At 40.1% G+C, this 14,124-nt stretch overlaps 1 protein-coding gene across 4 annotated transcripts in view; it reads left to right on the top strand.

Moving 5' to 3' along the window:
* Positions 1-9,437, top strand: part of CDK19 (cyclin dependent kinase 19) — a 128,903-nt gene extending 119,466 nt beyond the window's left edge. For all 4 annotated transcript variants that reach the window (XR_008234272.1, XM_052781266.1, XM_052781267.1 and 1 more), the window contains 2 exons: positions 1,133-1,399; positions 5,126-9,437. Coding sequence is in view for 3 of the 4 variants with exons in the window: in XM_052781266.1 (XP_052637226.1) it covers positions 1,133-1,399; positions 5,126-5,257 (399 nt within the window). In the remaining variant the exon portion in view is untranslated. The remainder of the gene's footprint in view (positions 1-1,132; positions 1,400-5,125) is intronic.
* Positions 9,438-14,124: the final 4,687 nt, after the last annotated feature.

The following is a 14,124-nucleotide window of genomic DNA, read 5'->3' as shown; positions in this document are numbered from 1 at the left end:
CTACCGAAATTGCTTTTCTTTGTAATTCTCTTAGGTGCTTTAGTGCTCTGATGGAGGAGCCATCCCCAGTGCTGGAAAGCAGACAAATGGGTGGTCTTTCCTTGTAACTGTCTAACCATGGAGGGCAGAGTTGCACTCTGCTGGTTTTCTAGCCTTCCCTCCAGTTCCCTGATACTCTTTTTAGTGTGTAGCCCTCTGAAGCCAGAAGAGTACAATGTCTTTTGCTCGTGTTCCCCTTCTTAACTTTTTTTCTCCCTTTCGTGACACTTTTTCTCTTTGTCTCTCTTCCTGCTAGGTCCCAGAGTCATCTTAATTGTCTGGCTTCTCTTTCTTTGCTAGGCTTCTCCTTCCCTTGCCAGATTCTTCCTTCAGCTGTTTCCTCCTCTTTTGTCTTCAACTATTTGTGTCTGTTCAATTTTCACTTTTCTGCTGTTTCAGTAAGATTTTCTGACCCTATACCTAGCGCACTGTGCTGGACTATATTCCCAGTATACTACTCTTTACAGGGTACTTAAAAGCACAGGAGAGCAAAACAGTAATGAAACCTGTTTCTGTTTCTGCCGCAGAATTTCATCGCAACCTGGAAGACATTATATCATCTCTCTGGTCTCAATTTGCTTACCTTTCTGGCATTAATGCTGCCAACCTCCTTCGGGTTATTGTAACGTGTCATTTGTGAAAGTTTGAAAAGTGGTTTTGATTCTGAGTGAACAAGGCTGTTGAAGCACTTAAAGTAATTTACTGTGGTTCACCACGTCTGCCACTGAGCACTAGGGAAATTTTGGGAGTTTTGATTCGGTTCATTAGGCGATTACTGCTTTATAAATGGTTCCTTCCATCCTCCCCTCTGAGCACTTGGCTAGCTGTAGGAGGCACTAGACTGTCCTTCCAGTTTTAGTCTAGCTTGCTCTGTTAAAAAACCAAAATGACCACAAACGGGATACCCCCACAAAGTGTGCAAGAGTGTACCAAGGACGCGTTTCTCCCAACACGCAGCCTGGCTGCGTTTTCCCATCGAGCAGGCGGGCCTGCCGCCACCTCCACAGGCACGCTGACGCCGGGGTTGGCAACTCCGTAAAGCTCACAAACCAGTTCAGAGCAAGTGACCGTGTCGTGTCGCTTCTTCCCCTAGAATCAACAGCAGCAGAATCAACATCAGCAGCAAACAGCACCTCAGCAGCAGCCGCAGGCAGCGCCGCAGCAGCCGCAGCCGCAGCAGCAGAACAGCACCCAGACCAACGGGACGGCCGGGGGTGCTGGCGCGGGAGGAGGGGGCACGGGCACAGGGCTCCAGCACAGCCAGGACTCCAGCCTCAACCAGGTGCCTCCGAACAAGAAACCACGCATAGGGCCTTCAGGCGCTAACTCAGGCGGGCCTGTCATGCCTTCAGATTATCAGGTACCACTTGAATTTTTGCTGCTTCTGATACTGTAGGGCCAAAATGTCGTTTTCCCCCTTTCCCACTGCAAGAACAAGTCGTGTTTTAATGAATTTCTCATGGAACCTGAGCAGGCGTGCTATGATATATTGGATAAAAATGTGGGTTTGAAGGTTTAAAGTAAAAAGGGTTTGTTCTCTGGTTAGTAATTTTCAATAGAATACCAGTACGAGTCATATCTGCTGCACCCTGTAAAGTGTTGAGGACTAGTCTACTCCAGGAAAGCACTTAAATATATGCTTAACTTTATGCTTGAGAGTAATCTTACTGAAGCCAGTGGAACTATTTCATGCATGTAAATGCTGCGTTGGATTGAGTTCAGGATACTTGGCTCTTGGCAATATTAAATCCTGTGTGAGAAGCAGATCTGAGAAGGTCCTGAGAAGCAGAAGCAAAGTTAGAACCAGGTTCTCTCATTTGATTCCTGCTTCATTTTGTCTCATATCATCGTGTGTGTGGAGCAGTTCTGTAGTTTATTCTAGTATCTTGCTAAGACTACTTCTAATGTTAAAGAAAAAATGCATGTTAGCACAGGAATGTTGTTTTGGTTCATCGGCATGATTCATGCTGAAGTAGGGCACAAAGACACGCGTTGTTTCTAATGTGACCAAAGTTGAACAGATCTCATGTTTTCCAGTATAGTAGCATTCATAAGTAAAAGCAGTATCACTGAATTATTTTTGGATTTGCATACTTGTCTTTGCTTACTAGAATTATATTTTCCACTGAAAAATTGACTTACACTGAATGTAGAAAACATTGAACTAACCAGGATCTTCAATACTTGTGAGTTTATACTTGCTGGGACAGTAATGAGTTGAAAGCAGAATAAGAAAAACGTAGGTATTAAAGGTAGATTCTAAAAGATGTTAGGGATTCTGTCTGCTACTAGCCTTCGAGAGGATACCACCTTGGAGAATGGTCTTTTCAGGCTGCTTTAAACTTAAAATAAGTAGCTTTTAAAAAACCCAGCACTGAAGTTGCCTTGACTTAGCCCTCCAGACCTTCTCCACAGACAATTGATTCCTCAGTGCCAGACATTTTTCTCCCATTTCTGTTTTTCTCTTTTAATTACAAATGATCATGAAGGCATTGAGGGCAGTTTAAGGGTAAAGACAACTAAGTTTCTTTTTTGAAAAGTTCCAGACAGGCTTGAGGTCTGGACAGATCACTATAGCTGTCTGACTACACAGTATTTATGGCTGGCCTGTTTTGGTCTGTATTTTGAGGACTGGTGTGCTGCATTTGATGATATCCATTATAGAATCCTTACACAGCTCTCTAAATTGTTGGCAAACTTCCCCCTTACAAGTTGCTAGCAGTCTAAATATAATTTTTTTTCAGATAGTTAGATTTTTTTCTTTTTTACCTCCTATGACTCTTTCCTTCTAAACTTTAAAAGCACAGACATCAAAATGATGATCTGTATGTTTCCTTTACATCACTCACTAAATTGTATGGTCTGATTATCCATTTTTACACTTGCGTTTGGCTATCTGCCCTTAAATTCTAGCTGACTGTCTTCTGTTCTGGAAAGGAATGTCTGCAATTTGTCCAAGTCTGACTTCGTTAAAAACAAATTCTCTTCTGTGGAACAAAAATAAGCATGAGCAAGTTAATGCATTCTTGTAGTCTTATGGCATTAATTTTACTCCATTATATCTTATTCAGAAGTAGGAAGAAGATTCCCTTTGCTTTTGAGTTTCGTTGAGCTTGTGATCTAAAGTCTCCGTTGAAATTTTTTTTGTAGTTCACCAACCTCCATATATGTTACTTCCACAAATGACAGTGCAAATTCCTTGTTGAATTTTACTGAGCATTCCTTATGTCGCCTTGGGTGTTTTGCTCAGCATGGTGAGCTGATGCTTTTCATCCAGAACGAGTTCCTATAAAGTCATAGCATTTATCACAATTCTTTTTCTTTTCTGTTTAGAAGTTGCAAAAACTTTCAGAATTTTGAGACAAATTCCAGGTTTCAGACACTCTCTTAACAATCTAACCATGCAGGCCAAGCATAATCTGGTTATTAACAGCATATGTGCCGCTGGGAGATGTCCATTCCAAAGCCAGTGTGCTGAGCTGTTATCTCCCAAACTGACCCTTACAAACAAGTAAAGTTAGTGGGTACAACTATTAGTTACATTGATATTATATTGAGATACAGAGGTCTGCAAGATTGTACTGTTATGTTTCTCTGTTTAGCCTCACTGTGCTTCATCTTGAAAGCAGCCTTCATATTCCTACATTAGACAGAACACAGAAAAAGTAATATGATAAATTTAGGGTTTAGTATGTTTTACAATTTATGTAAAATTAAAGGTATAAAGCTACGTACAGAAACAAAGGGCAGAAGTGGTTTATGCTGCCTTTAGGTTCCTGCTCTCCATCATCCAGCTGAAAAGTTGTCGGGAGACTTTCACAGCTCTCCTGGTTGGGATCCAATGGTTAGATAAGACCACTGACTGGGATATTGCCTTCACTGAACCGATTCTTGGTCTGTGGAGGATGTGGTGTTCTCACAGACCCACTGTCTCCATGGGATTTCCATTCAGAACTCAAACTTCTCCAGAGGCTTTCTGTAACTCATAATCCTGATATTTAATCAGAATGTAGGTTCTTAACACTTTCCCAGGTGATTGCTGTTGGCCACAGTCTTGCTGATGACCCTTGGGCATAACCAAGTAGAACCATCAACTAGGAAGTGAACAGAACTCTATTGAATGGCTACCTAACCCTGTACTTAACTTGGCTGGAAGCAAACTGTTTGCTGACTGCGAATAGTTTTGGGGTTTGTTTTTGTAGGCTCTCCTTTCTTGTGGATTGGGGTGGGGTTTACCTTGCTAGAGAGTCTCCTATGCGTTGAGCAGTACTTTTCACGCAAAGTGATTTTGCAGCTTGCAGTTTTTTGGAGCTTTACATTATTGCAGCTCATTATTAATTCTGGGCAGGGAATGGATATGGTAATAAAAGGGCAAATTCAGCAGGCTGGAGGTTACAAATGATCCATGAATTTGGCTTGCTGAGATTGGGGTCCACTGAGCTAACATCCCAAACAGTGGAGGGGGAAAAAAAACATTCAGGAAAATGAATGTTAGCTTATTGCACATACACATGCCCATCTTTAAGCAGTTGTCCTTGCTTCCAGTAGATAAGGCAGCAGGTTGAAAGATGCCTAAAATTTCATTATTTTATCCTACTGGACATTTTTTCATTTAGAAAAATTGATTAACTCTTAGGTCATGGTTGTCTTTTTCCCAGGAACAGAATAAATTGTTTCTCTGTAACATTTAGTAATACCTATCTCAGAAAGGGTGTTTGTGACCTTAGCAGTTTGTTTTTGCATTAATAGCACTTACAAGAATGATAGACATAATTTTAAGAAACGGCTGGATTTTGAAATGGAGTCTGCTCTCATGTCTTGTGTATTTTTCCTTCAAAAAACGGGTGTGTACATGCTGTACTTGTAGGTGTCTGCCAGTGACCTTGTGTATTTTGTGTTCTGTGTTAAGGCTGATTGCAGGTCAGATTGATTACTTCTTTTATGGGACCTTAAACAGTAACACTGTTTAGTCAGCTTCTCCAACAGTCACATTTTAATGAGCTTCGGAGAGGTTAAAAGTTTCCTGAGCTGCATAGTCCTAACAGGCTGGTTTTCATTCCCCTGATCCCACTCTCTTTTCCTGCAGCACTCCAGCTCACGCCTGAGTTACCAAAGCAACATTCAGGGATCTTCTCAGTCCCAGAGTACAATGGGCTATTCCACGTCGTCTCAGCAGAGCTCCCAGTATCACCAATCTCATCAGTCTCACAGGTACTGAGAGGGCTAACAGGCTGTACTCAGAAAGGAACAGACTAAAAGCCAGAAGACTCCAGCAATATGAAGTTCATAACGATGAGAAGAACCAAAAATACAAACTATGATGCAGAATTAAAATTCACAAGGACAAAAGGAAAACTTCACTCACTGAAGACTTCCCGCCCCCCATCCCTTTATTGCCATAAAGGAGATTCTCGTGAAGTTTTCCTTCCTCTCTCCCCTTGCATGTGCTCCATTGTGGTTACTCTAATGAACCCTTCTGATCTGAACCCAGCACTTAACTTCTTTAACCTTTGGAATTTTGAAGGATTCCTGGTGCACCTTCCTTATGCTGTAGTGATTGCCATAAATCTGTCTTTTCAATCTCTTTGATGGGATTTTAAAGTTTTAAAATCTTGAACTCCCAGGCTTTCAAGCTTGTATATAGTTAGTTTTATACTAGGCAAGCCAGTTTAGCTATACAGGTATATTGCACCTTTTTAAAGCACTATGTTATTTTCACAGGATATTACTGTTTTGCTCATGGATGTCAAGAACAGCAAAATTTTACTGTTCCAGAGTATTTTACTATTCTGTTTTTATTAGTCTAGTTTTCAGGCAAGGACTTAAAAATAAAAAATTTAAAAAATAAATAAAATTTTAAAAAGGAAAAAGGAAAAAAGAAAAAAAACCACCCAAGTCTCTGCAGCGACAAATATGCTTCATGCTACTGGACTGAACGCCAAACAGAAGATTGCTGATATTTCTTAACTCATTCACATTGAATTCTTGAAATCACAGTGATCATGCTCTGACTAGTTTTAAATTAAGCGTTATTTTAAATGAAACCAGGACAGTCACATAAAAAGGAGATGCTTTCAGGATCTGTTGGAACAGAAGAATGGAATGTCTTCCCAGGCTGGACACCAAAATAGTCAGGAAAATGTACTTACTGCCCTCAAGTCTCAGTAGGAATGTGGATGGTGGGCTTATTTTTCTGTTAAGCAGCTGATTAATGTATGTGAGAGTTCTATAAATTTAGCTTTCTTTCACATTCCTGAGTCAGTTTTCTGAATATAAAGGTGACAGAAATACTAAGACTTGCAAAAACAAATGCATTTAATCATTTTGTGTTAGAATTAATACTTAAGAGAAATTATTGTGCAGTTTGAAAAGCATGTTGAAAATTGTTCCTTTTTCATGTTTATAATGCATATTCTGTGTCCCTCACATTGCTGTGATTAACCCAGATTAGTTACACCAGATGCGCTTGACTGCACTGAAATGTTTCTTTTTTCCCTAGAGCAAACATGTTTTGATTGTGCCTAAGGACTGTAAGTGGATGGGTAGCTGGCAGAAAATCCCCAGTAAATAAGCAAGAGTTCAGAAGCATAATCAGAGGATTATTGTCCAACTTCTGCAACCACAGTTATTTGGAGAGACACAACATATAATTTGGGACAGCTTCATTTTTCCTTCAGCCTTCAGAAATAAGGCTGGCTCTTGTTGCAGAGAACCTTGAGAAATGCATTTAGAAAGCTACTAGCAATGTAACATCAGCAAGCTTCTACAACTGGTGTCCAGAGAAGAGGTGAAGTGGGAAGAGTTTATATGTAAATGCTTAATGTTACAGGCTTTTTTTACTGCAGTGTGTTCTCTTCTGTCCTGCATCCGTACAAAAAAAATTGTATATACCCGTACACATTCACACTGAAGTTGTGATCAGACCTAGCAAGATGAGTAATCTGTTTGCTCTGAGGAGAATGCTTTTCATCACAGCTAGACACATACATGTTCCTACTGGATTTGATCTCCCAATCATCTTTAGTGCCCTCTTCCTCCTCAAACCTGTGTTGTTTTCATACCTTTTGTGAGCAGTTGGCTTGCTTTGGCTGTACCTACCATCATCTGGTTTTTGACAACACCCAGCTTCTCTGAAAAAGCAACTAAAACCTGCTTTTGTCATCAAATGGCTAAGAAGGTGGTGAAAATGAAATGAAGCAATTTGAAGGAAGAAATTATTTCTGGGGAAAAATAATCTCCCAAAGAATACTTTCAATGTGTAACCCTTGAAATGCTACATATTACACATACCCTAGTGGCCTGTTTGAAAGAACAGATTTTAATTGTTCCTTTATTTTATTTCAATGAGTCTGGGGTTACATTCTTTCCGTAAGTGGAATGTCTCACCTCTTACTGATGTTAGGATGAGGTACCTTTGAGCTAACGGAAATTTGGCCAATGCCGTAAAGTAACATTTATTTTACATTTTTGTGACTTGAATGTCATATTTCTGGAAATTAACCTTTGGCAGAGTAATTTTTGTCCCCTCCTGTTGTTTTCACCCTTCTGTTCTCTCAAAATCCTTTTGTCTTTTCCATTATAGTTATCTGACATTTTTTCTCCCTACTATGACCTGCAGCTGATCATCAAAATTCATATAATGTCAGGAGGTGGCAGGGAGACGTATTGCCATACGGTTAATTAAGGTGGGCTCTTTTGCCAATAAGGCAAAATCATGGTGTAGATTAATCTGTATGTAGAGTGTGAAACTTCACAGCAACGTGAGGTGCTTTAATTGAGTGAGCTTCCAGCTTCTAGGGCGACTACCACGACCTCTCTCTAAGCTGAACTGGCATTTCTGCCTTGGTTAGGTCTGATAGATGAGGGCATGCCGCTCGTATCTAGCTTTTGTGCACACACGCGAAGCCGAGCTGACTTCCTCCATTGCCTTCAAACTTACAACTGGGAGGAGAGCAAATAAAAGCAAAAGCATTTGCTGTGAAACATAGGCTGTGCGCACTCTTCTAGTTCCTTCCTGGTGGTGAAATAATTTGCCTTTTCTTGGGAGCTTGACGCACGTTGCCCGGCTTGGGCGGCAGTCATAGTGGAAGACGCCTTGCTTTCCAGGGGTCATCCCGTGAGGGAAAAACGCTCCGCTTTCAGAAGTGAATCGTGTAGTGTGTCCTGGGAAGCCAGGACCACGTCATTTTTATGTTATTTTTTTACCTGTGCAGTTTCGTTAATACTCATAGCTCTGTCTCTGCCCATAACCTTTACGCCCTCACCAAAGTGTTTCACGCCGGCACCGAGAGAGGCGGGTGATGCCGGCAGAGCTGTCTTCTCCATCCTGGTCGCCCGGTGGGAGAGCGGGCCGCTAAGTACAGCTTTTCCCACCGTAGCTCAGAGGAGACAAACGCGTGGGGAATGAATGGGATGAGCAGCCTCGTCCGCATTGGTGAAGTTTATGTAGCACAAACTGCACAATGAAGGAAAAAATATAGGGAAAGCTGCGAGTCCTGCACTGTATCTGTGACACTGTATCTGGGGAGGGGGAGGGAAGAGCATTTGTAGCGGGAGGGGTGGCGGGAAGCTAGAAGTGTTCAAATGTGTATAATATTTTATATAAACGTAATAAGCTTAGTTCCCCTTCATAATCTTCAGGAATGGTACTTTAACACCATTAAGCAAAGAATTGTTTTAGGATTAAATAAATGTATTGTACATAAGGCCATACGTAATCTTCTAAAAATGTCGCCAGACAGGAGCGATGTGTATTACTATATGAAAAAAAAAAAAAAAAGTCCTTAATGCACTGTTATCTCCTAAATATTTAGTAGTAAATTAATACTATTTAATTTTTTTAAAAATTTGTCTTGTGTAGACACTAAAAAGTATTACACAAAATCTGGACAGAACATGTCCTTTTTAACAGCAATTTAAAGAACTTTTTATATATGTAAGGTAGTAACTTTTCAAATTGTTCTAGTTGTATTTTCCCATGTTTACTATTTGTGGAAGTGTGCCTGTCTCTATTCAGTTATTTTTTTTCTAATAATTTCATGCACGCATCTTTCATTTTTGTAGTTTTCATTAGAAATTATTGTGTATGCGCCTCATGCTGCCACAAAACTTTGCCGCTCTAGATCTGTGGTGGCCACATTTGGCAGTGCCCATGCCAATGGGCTAGCAAAACCACAAAGCAAAATACTTGTTTCTCATTCTAGAGCTGAGTTTACTGCTTTTAAGTTGTCCTGATGTCACTCTTGAAATGACTGTTAAAACTAAACTATGAGTTCATTGCATTTATTTTATATTCTTGGTTGTAATGAAATGGAATTGACTTTGCTTCAGTGTGAATTTTTTTAATAAAATAATATACATTTGTAATAATAATAAAAAGTCCAAATCACATAAGCGTGCTGAAAAGTTTTTGTAAACATTGGCTTTGGGCTACCAAGAGGAAAAATATAGCCCACAAAATTGCAGTTGTAATTATATTCAGGATGTTTATGATATCGTACACCACACAAAACAAAGCTTGCAAAACCTCAGAGTTGAAATTACAGCTTTTAAAATGCCCACAAGGATATTCATGGGTATGTGTCTATCAAAATAGAATGAAGCTTTATGGAAAACAGAATCGATGGAGTGGTTCTCTTAGGTTTTGCCCTCTGCTTAAAGTATTCTGGCATGCCACGCCGATGCCACTTGTTGAGATTGATTATTTCTTGTGTGACAATCCTATAGATGTGTCCTCTGAGAAGAAGCTAGTTTACTGCATTCTAAAGCTAAATGCCCACTTACTTTTTCCTCCTGCTTGGACCTTGGAGGATTCAAGTATTTCAGGTGACAACGTGGAAAGCGCGAGCTAGAGCATATTGGTGGGTTTTCAAAGTGGGGTTTTGTGGGCTTTGCTAGTCTGTGTGTTTCTGTTCCATCTAACCATTGTTTCACAGATGGACACTTCTTCCAAAAACCCCACCTGTCTTCTCCGTAACAGTTGCATGGGTAAGAATGGTTGGGATTTACTTGCACTACCAATCGCGTTAAGAGGCTTTGGTTTCTGATGTGCCTTTTGCACAAGGGTGAGAACAGAAGTAGGCTTTTGCCAAAAAGCTTAGTCTGCATCTCTGACACCTCATGGATAAAGAGCTGTTGCTTCAGCCCCAACGTGACTGAGCATCCCCAGCTCTATACCCCTCATAGTTTCCTTTCTGCTTCTGCTGTCCTGTTTGTTGGTCAGATTGTGCTTAGTCAGCAGCTTTGACTTGGGTGTCCTTCTTAAAACCTCCTGTGTTGGCTCTGTCCCAGTCTTTGTTCTTCTACAGCATCTCTCACTGTTTTTCCTGCCTGGTCATGCAATTTACAGTCTAATCCAGCCTCATCATACTGATGTGAATTATGGTGTCATCTCTTTTTCTGTCCTTGACAGCTAGACAACTTACATTTCACAGCCATTCAGAAAGTTGCAGAGTAGGTTGTTTGTTAGTTTCTTGTTTTGACTTGTTGCTTCCTGCTTTGCGTTAACTGCCCTGGCTCTGCCATCTCTGTTGCATTAGGTGTAAAGCTGCTCTCTTCACTTGCACATCACTGCCAAAGCCTGCTGTTACCCCATCCCTCTTACTCAAATCAAGAAGTTATCTAAGTTATCTCCTTGTCTGATTGTCCCACCAGGTCAACCCCTACACTCCCCCCCCCCCCCCCCCATTTTAGATTTCCAAATAAGCATTTTTATGCTCTGTTTCCAATTGCCCATTGCTCCCAAAGACCTGTTGCATAGATTTCTGAAAAATTTCCTCTTAGGTGTCTTCTGCATCCTTCATTAAACCCCTTTGGCTTTGAAGTCTACACAAGTTCAGTATTTTAAGCTACTGGTGTGCTATGAGTTGTACCTATTGCATTAATGAAAACTGTCCCAGTGTTTCATTACACCCTCCAGTCTATCTGCATCCATCTGTCACCTTCCTGTACACCCGTTGTAAGCTCCCTGAGACAGGAACACTTGTTTTGTCCTCATACAGTAGCTTCATGACTGGCACTTGCATGCACTCTCTAATACAAATAATAATCACTGTCATATAATGGTTTTTTACTACTGGACAAGATGCAGTAGTAGTGTAAGGAGTAATGCCGATGTGCTGTTTAAACACAAAAAACATCATATTGGTGCCAAGTATCAATTTGATCTGGCTAAACATGGAACTGAAGCAAGCATTGTTCCAATAGCCAGTAAAGGTTAACGATGGTTTACCTGTAATGTTTTTTTAACAGGTAGGTATTGCTCTTCCAAGACAACTTCATGTCCTTGTTTAAGATCGCAGAAAAGCCAGAAGCTTTATTTTGGTGTTTTTATAGTAATGTAAAAAAATATTATTGCATGATTACTACAATGATTTTTTTCATTTGCAAGAAATGTTTATTAGAACAGTAATTGTTGGAGGTAGATTAAAACCACCAATGAGGTTATGAAAGATGTGTGTACAGTCATAGCTGAGCTGCTGAAATGGCTGTGGGAACACCGCTGTTGTTAGGTAACAGATATCCAAGATAATCTAGAGTAGGTGTTTAAAAAAATAATGATTATTACTATGTGAAGTCTGAAAGTAATGCCAACGTACCTAATAATTTTTATATAATGTGCCTGCCTTGAAATACTGCTACAGGCTCAGTTTTTCCAGCTTTGTATACCAGCGTACTGGTAAGTGTATTGTATGGACTGTAACAGGCCATTTCTGTGATTTATTTTGTAGTGTGTTCTTCGAAGTATCTTGAAGAGGACAGAGAACTTGAGAGTATGTAACTTTTACATGTACATTGCATACATTGAGCACATGGCTGAATGAAATATTCAGCAATACCCTCTTTTAGCTAAAATGTCTTTTGATGATGTTTAGTAAGAAATTATGTGAAACCTCCAACTGGTGTTTGAAGTCATCGCAGAAAGGATACCTTTGCCCCAGTCCGTTGTCAGAATGGAGTTTTGCTTTGCGTACGCTAGCAGTAAATGTTGTAAATAAATTAGTAAAGGAGAATCTGCATTATGTTTTAAATATGACTTTTTAAAATAAGGAACAAAAAAAATCAGGTATTTGTTATTGAGTCTTGGATGTGACATGGTAGCCAGCAATAATGCATTTTATGCAATCTCCATCCCACAAGACTAATCGTGTGTCTTAAGTAATAAAAAAATCCAATATGTGGAGCACTGAAGAAAGGAATTCTTCACACCTATCATCAGTAGACAAAGTTTTAATTATGGACCAGGTTCTGCCAAATGATGTATGGCTCAGACTTCCTCTCCATGGCCTGCATTTGAGCCTACATTGGTAGGATTCTTGCCTGCATCCACAAATGGGAGTTCCTTGGGATGTTAGATTTAAAAAAAACCACAAGAAACAATGGAAGTGTGCAGCCTTTTGATTTTGTAACAAAGTTTCAATACTACCAAATTTAGGTGTCTGAAGTTCTCCAGAACATGATGAACTTTTAAGTACATTTAAATGTGTATTTTTAACATTTACATTGTTAAAAATACTTTCTGCTCTTATCTGGGCAGCGTGGCATAGCCCTGCTCTGGAAAGATGACCTCTAACTCTGCATGCTTGACCTGGTCAGGGGCACGATTGTCAGTGCGGAGTCTTGCAGACAATTTACACAAGTGGACACTGAACTTTAACCTGTAAGCTTAGGTCACACAGGTCTGTGGAAAAGCAATCAGCTTTTAAAGAAAACATATTTCCTTAGCTGAAAGGTGAGCCAGAGAACTGAAAAATTAAAGGCTTAAAGTCTTACTGCAAAAGGCTCCTGTAGTCCTCCAGTTTGATAGATAGTGCTATGAGATGGTTGTCAATTGTCAGTTCGTATTATTATTGCTACGCTGTACAGTTCAAAAACATCTGTTGTTGGTCTTGCCATTATCTAGTATAATGTAGAATGAGTAGTTTGCAAAATTATAATTGATTTTCTGTTTTCAACCGATTTTAATTTTTCTTGCACTGGTACAGAAGAAAGAAGGACGGTTTCTAGTAGTTTGATTTTGGCAGTAAAACTCAGAAAGTTAACTTGCTAACAAAGAGGAACCAAAGGAGATGAGGCTTCTCCCTTGCTGCTGTCCTCCTTTTGCTGCAGCAGAGGAGATTCAAGCAGGCAGATAGCATCATGACATTGTGTAGTAACTGCAGTTGTTGGGAAACAGAATTTGAAAGAGAAATGTTTATCTTGTAAGTATAGCATCACAACTATAGAAGCTATACCTAGCGAAGTTGACAGGAGTGAGTGACTTTGACAAAATTCCCTGCGTGTCACAAGCAGACTGACTCAATCATGTCAAGAAGTTTATAGACTTTTTGGTCTTACCCACCCACAAATGTATGAAAATCTGCATAGTTTATGGTTTCAAAATACTCCCCCTGGTAATAATGGAGCTTTTGTTTAAAAGTTTCTTGTAGCTTGCAGTATCCCACAAGCATAGAAATAAATCCCTACCCATTTAAGAAACAATGGGGACATCTACTAACACGCCCTGGTGGGTAAGTCCCAGTGGGGATTATCAAAAGTTGCTTCTACATCGTGCTGCTGCTGGGTGAAAGCTGGAAGTCCCCTGTGACTTTGAGACAGTCAGTTCTGGGAAGCAGGAATGAAGTAACTTCTGTTATCACCCAGAGCGATATTAGAGCTGTTACAGTGTATTTGAGTCATCTGAGATAGTGGCTAGTATCATATTTGCACAGTGGCTGTACACTTTCATCTCCAAGAACTCAATCTCACATGATAACATTTACATATATTGTCTGTGGAGAAATGCTCAACTGTGGCTTGTTATTGTATATCTTATAAAATACTTGTCAGTGGATCGTGTGTGCTGGAGAACGTAAGAAACGACCTGCCAGCTAGATCAGAAGCAGGCATGTTCTTTCCCACCTAACGTGCCAAACTCATATATCAGTCGTGGTGCGTCATGCTTTTATTAATACATGATGGTTGTACTATTCCAAGACCGCATTATCACTGCAGTTTCTCGTGTATCAGAGCTGAGGTAATCCGTTTGTGTTCTACCTAGCTCCTTCATGATGTTTTGCATATGACTGTGGGGAGACCGGCAATTCA

The sequence above is a fragment of the Harpia harpyja genome, chromosome 3, assembly GCF_026419915.1.
Source record: "Harpia harpyja isolate bHarHar1 chromosome 3, bHarHar1 primary haplotype, whole genome shotgun sequence".
Taxonomy (NCBI): Eukaryota; Metazoa; Chordata; class Aves; order Accipitriformes; family Accipitridae; genus Harpia; species Harpia harpyja.
Note: the sequence above shows the minus strand (reverse complement) of the source record. Positions and strands in the feature narration are given on the sequence as shown.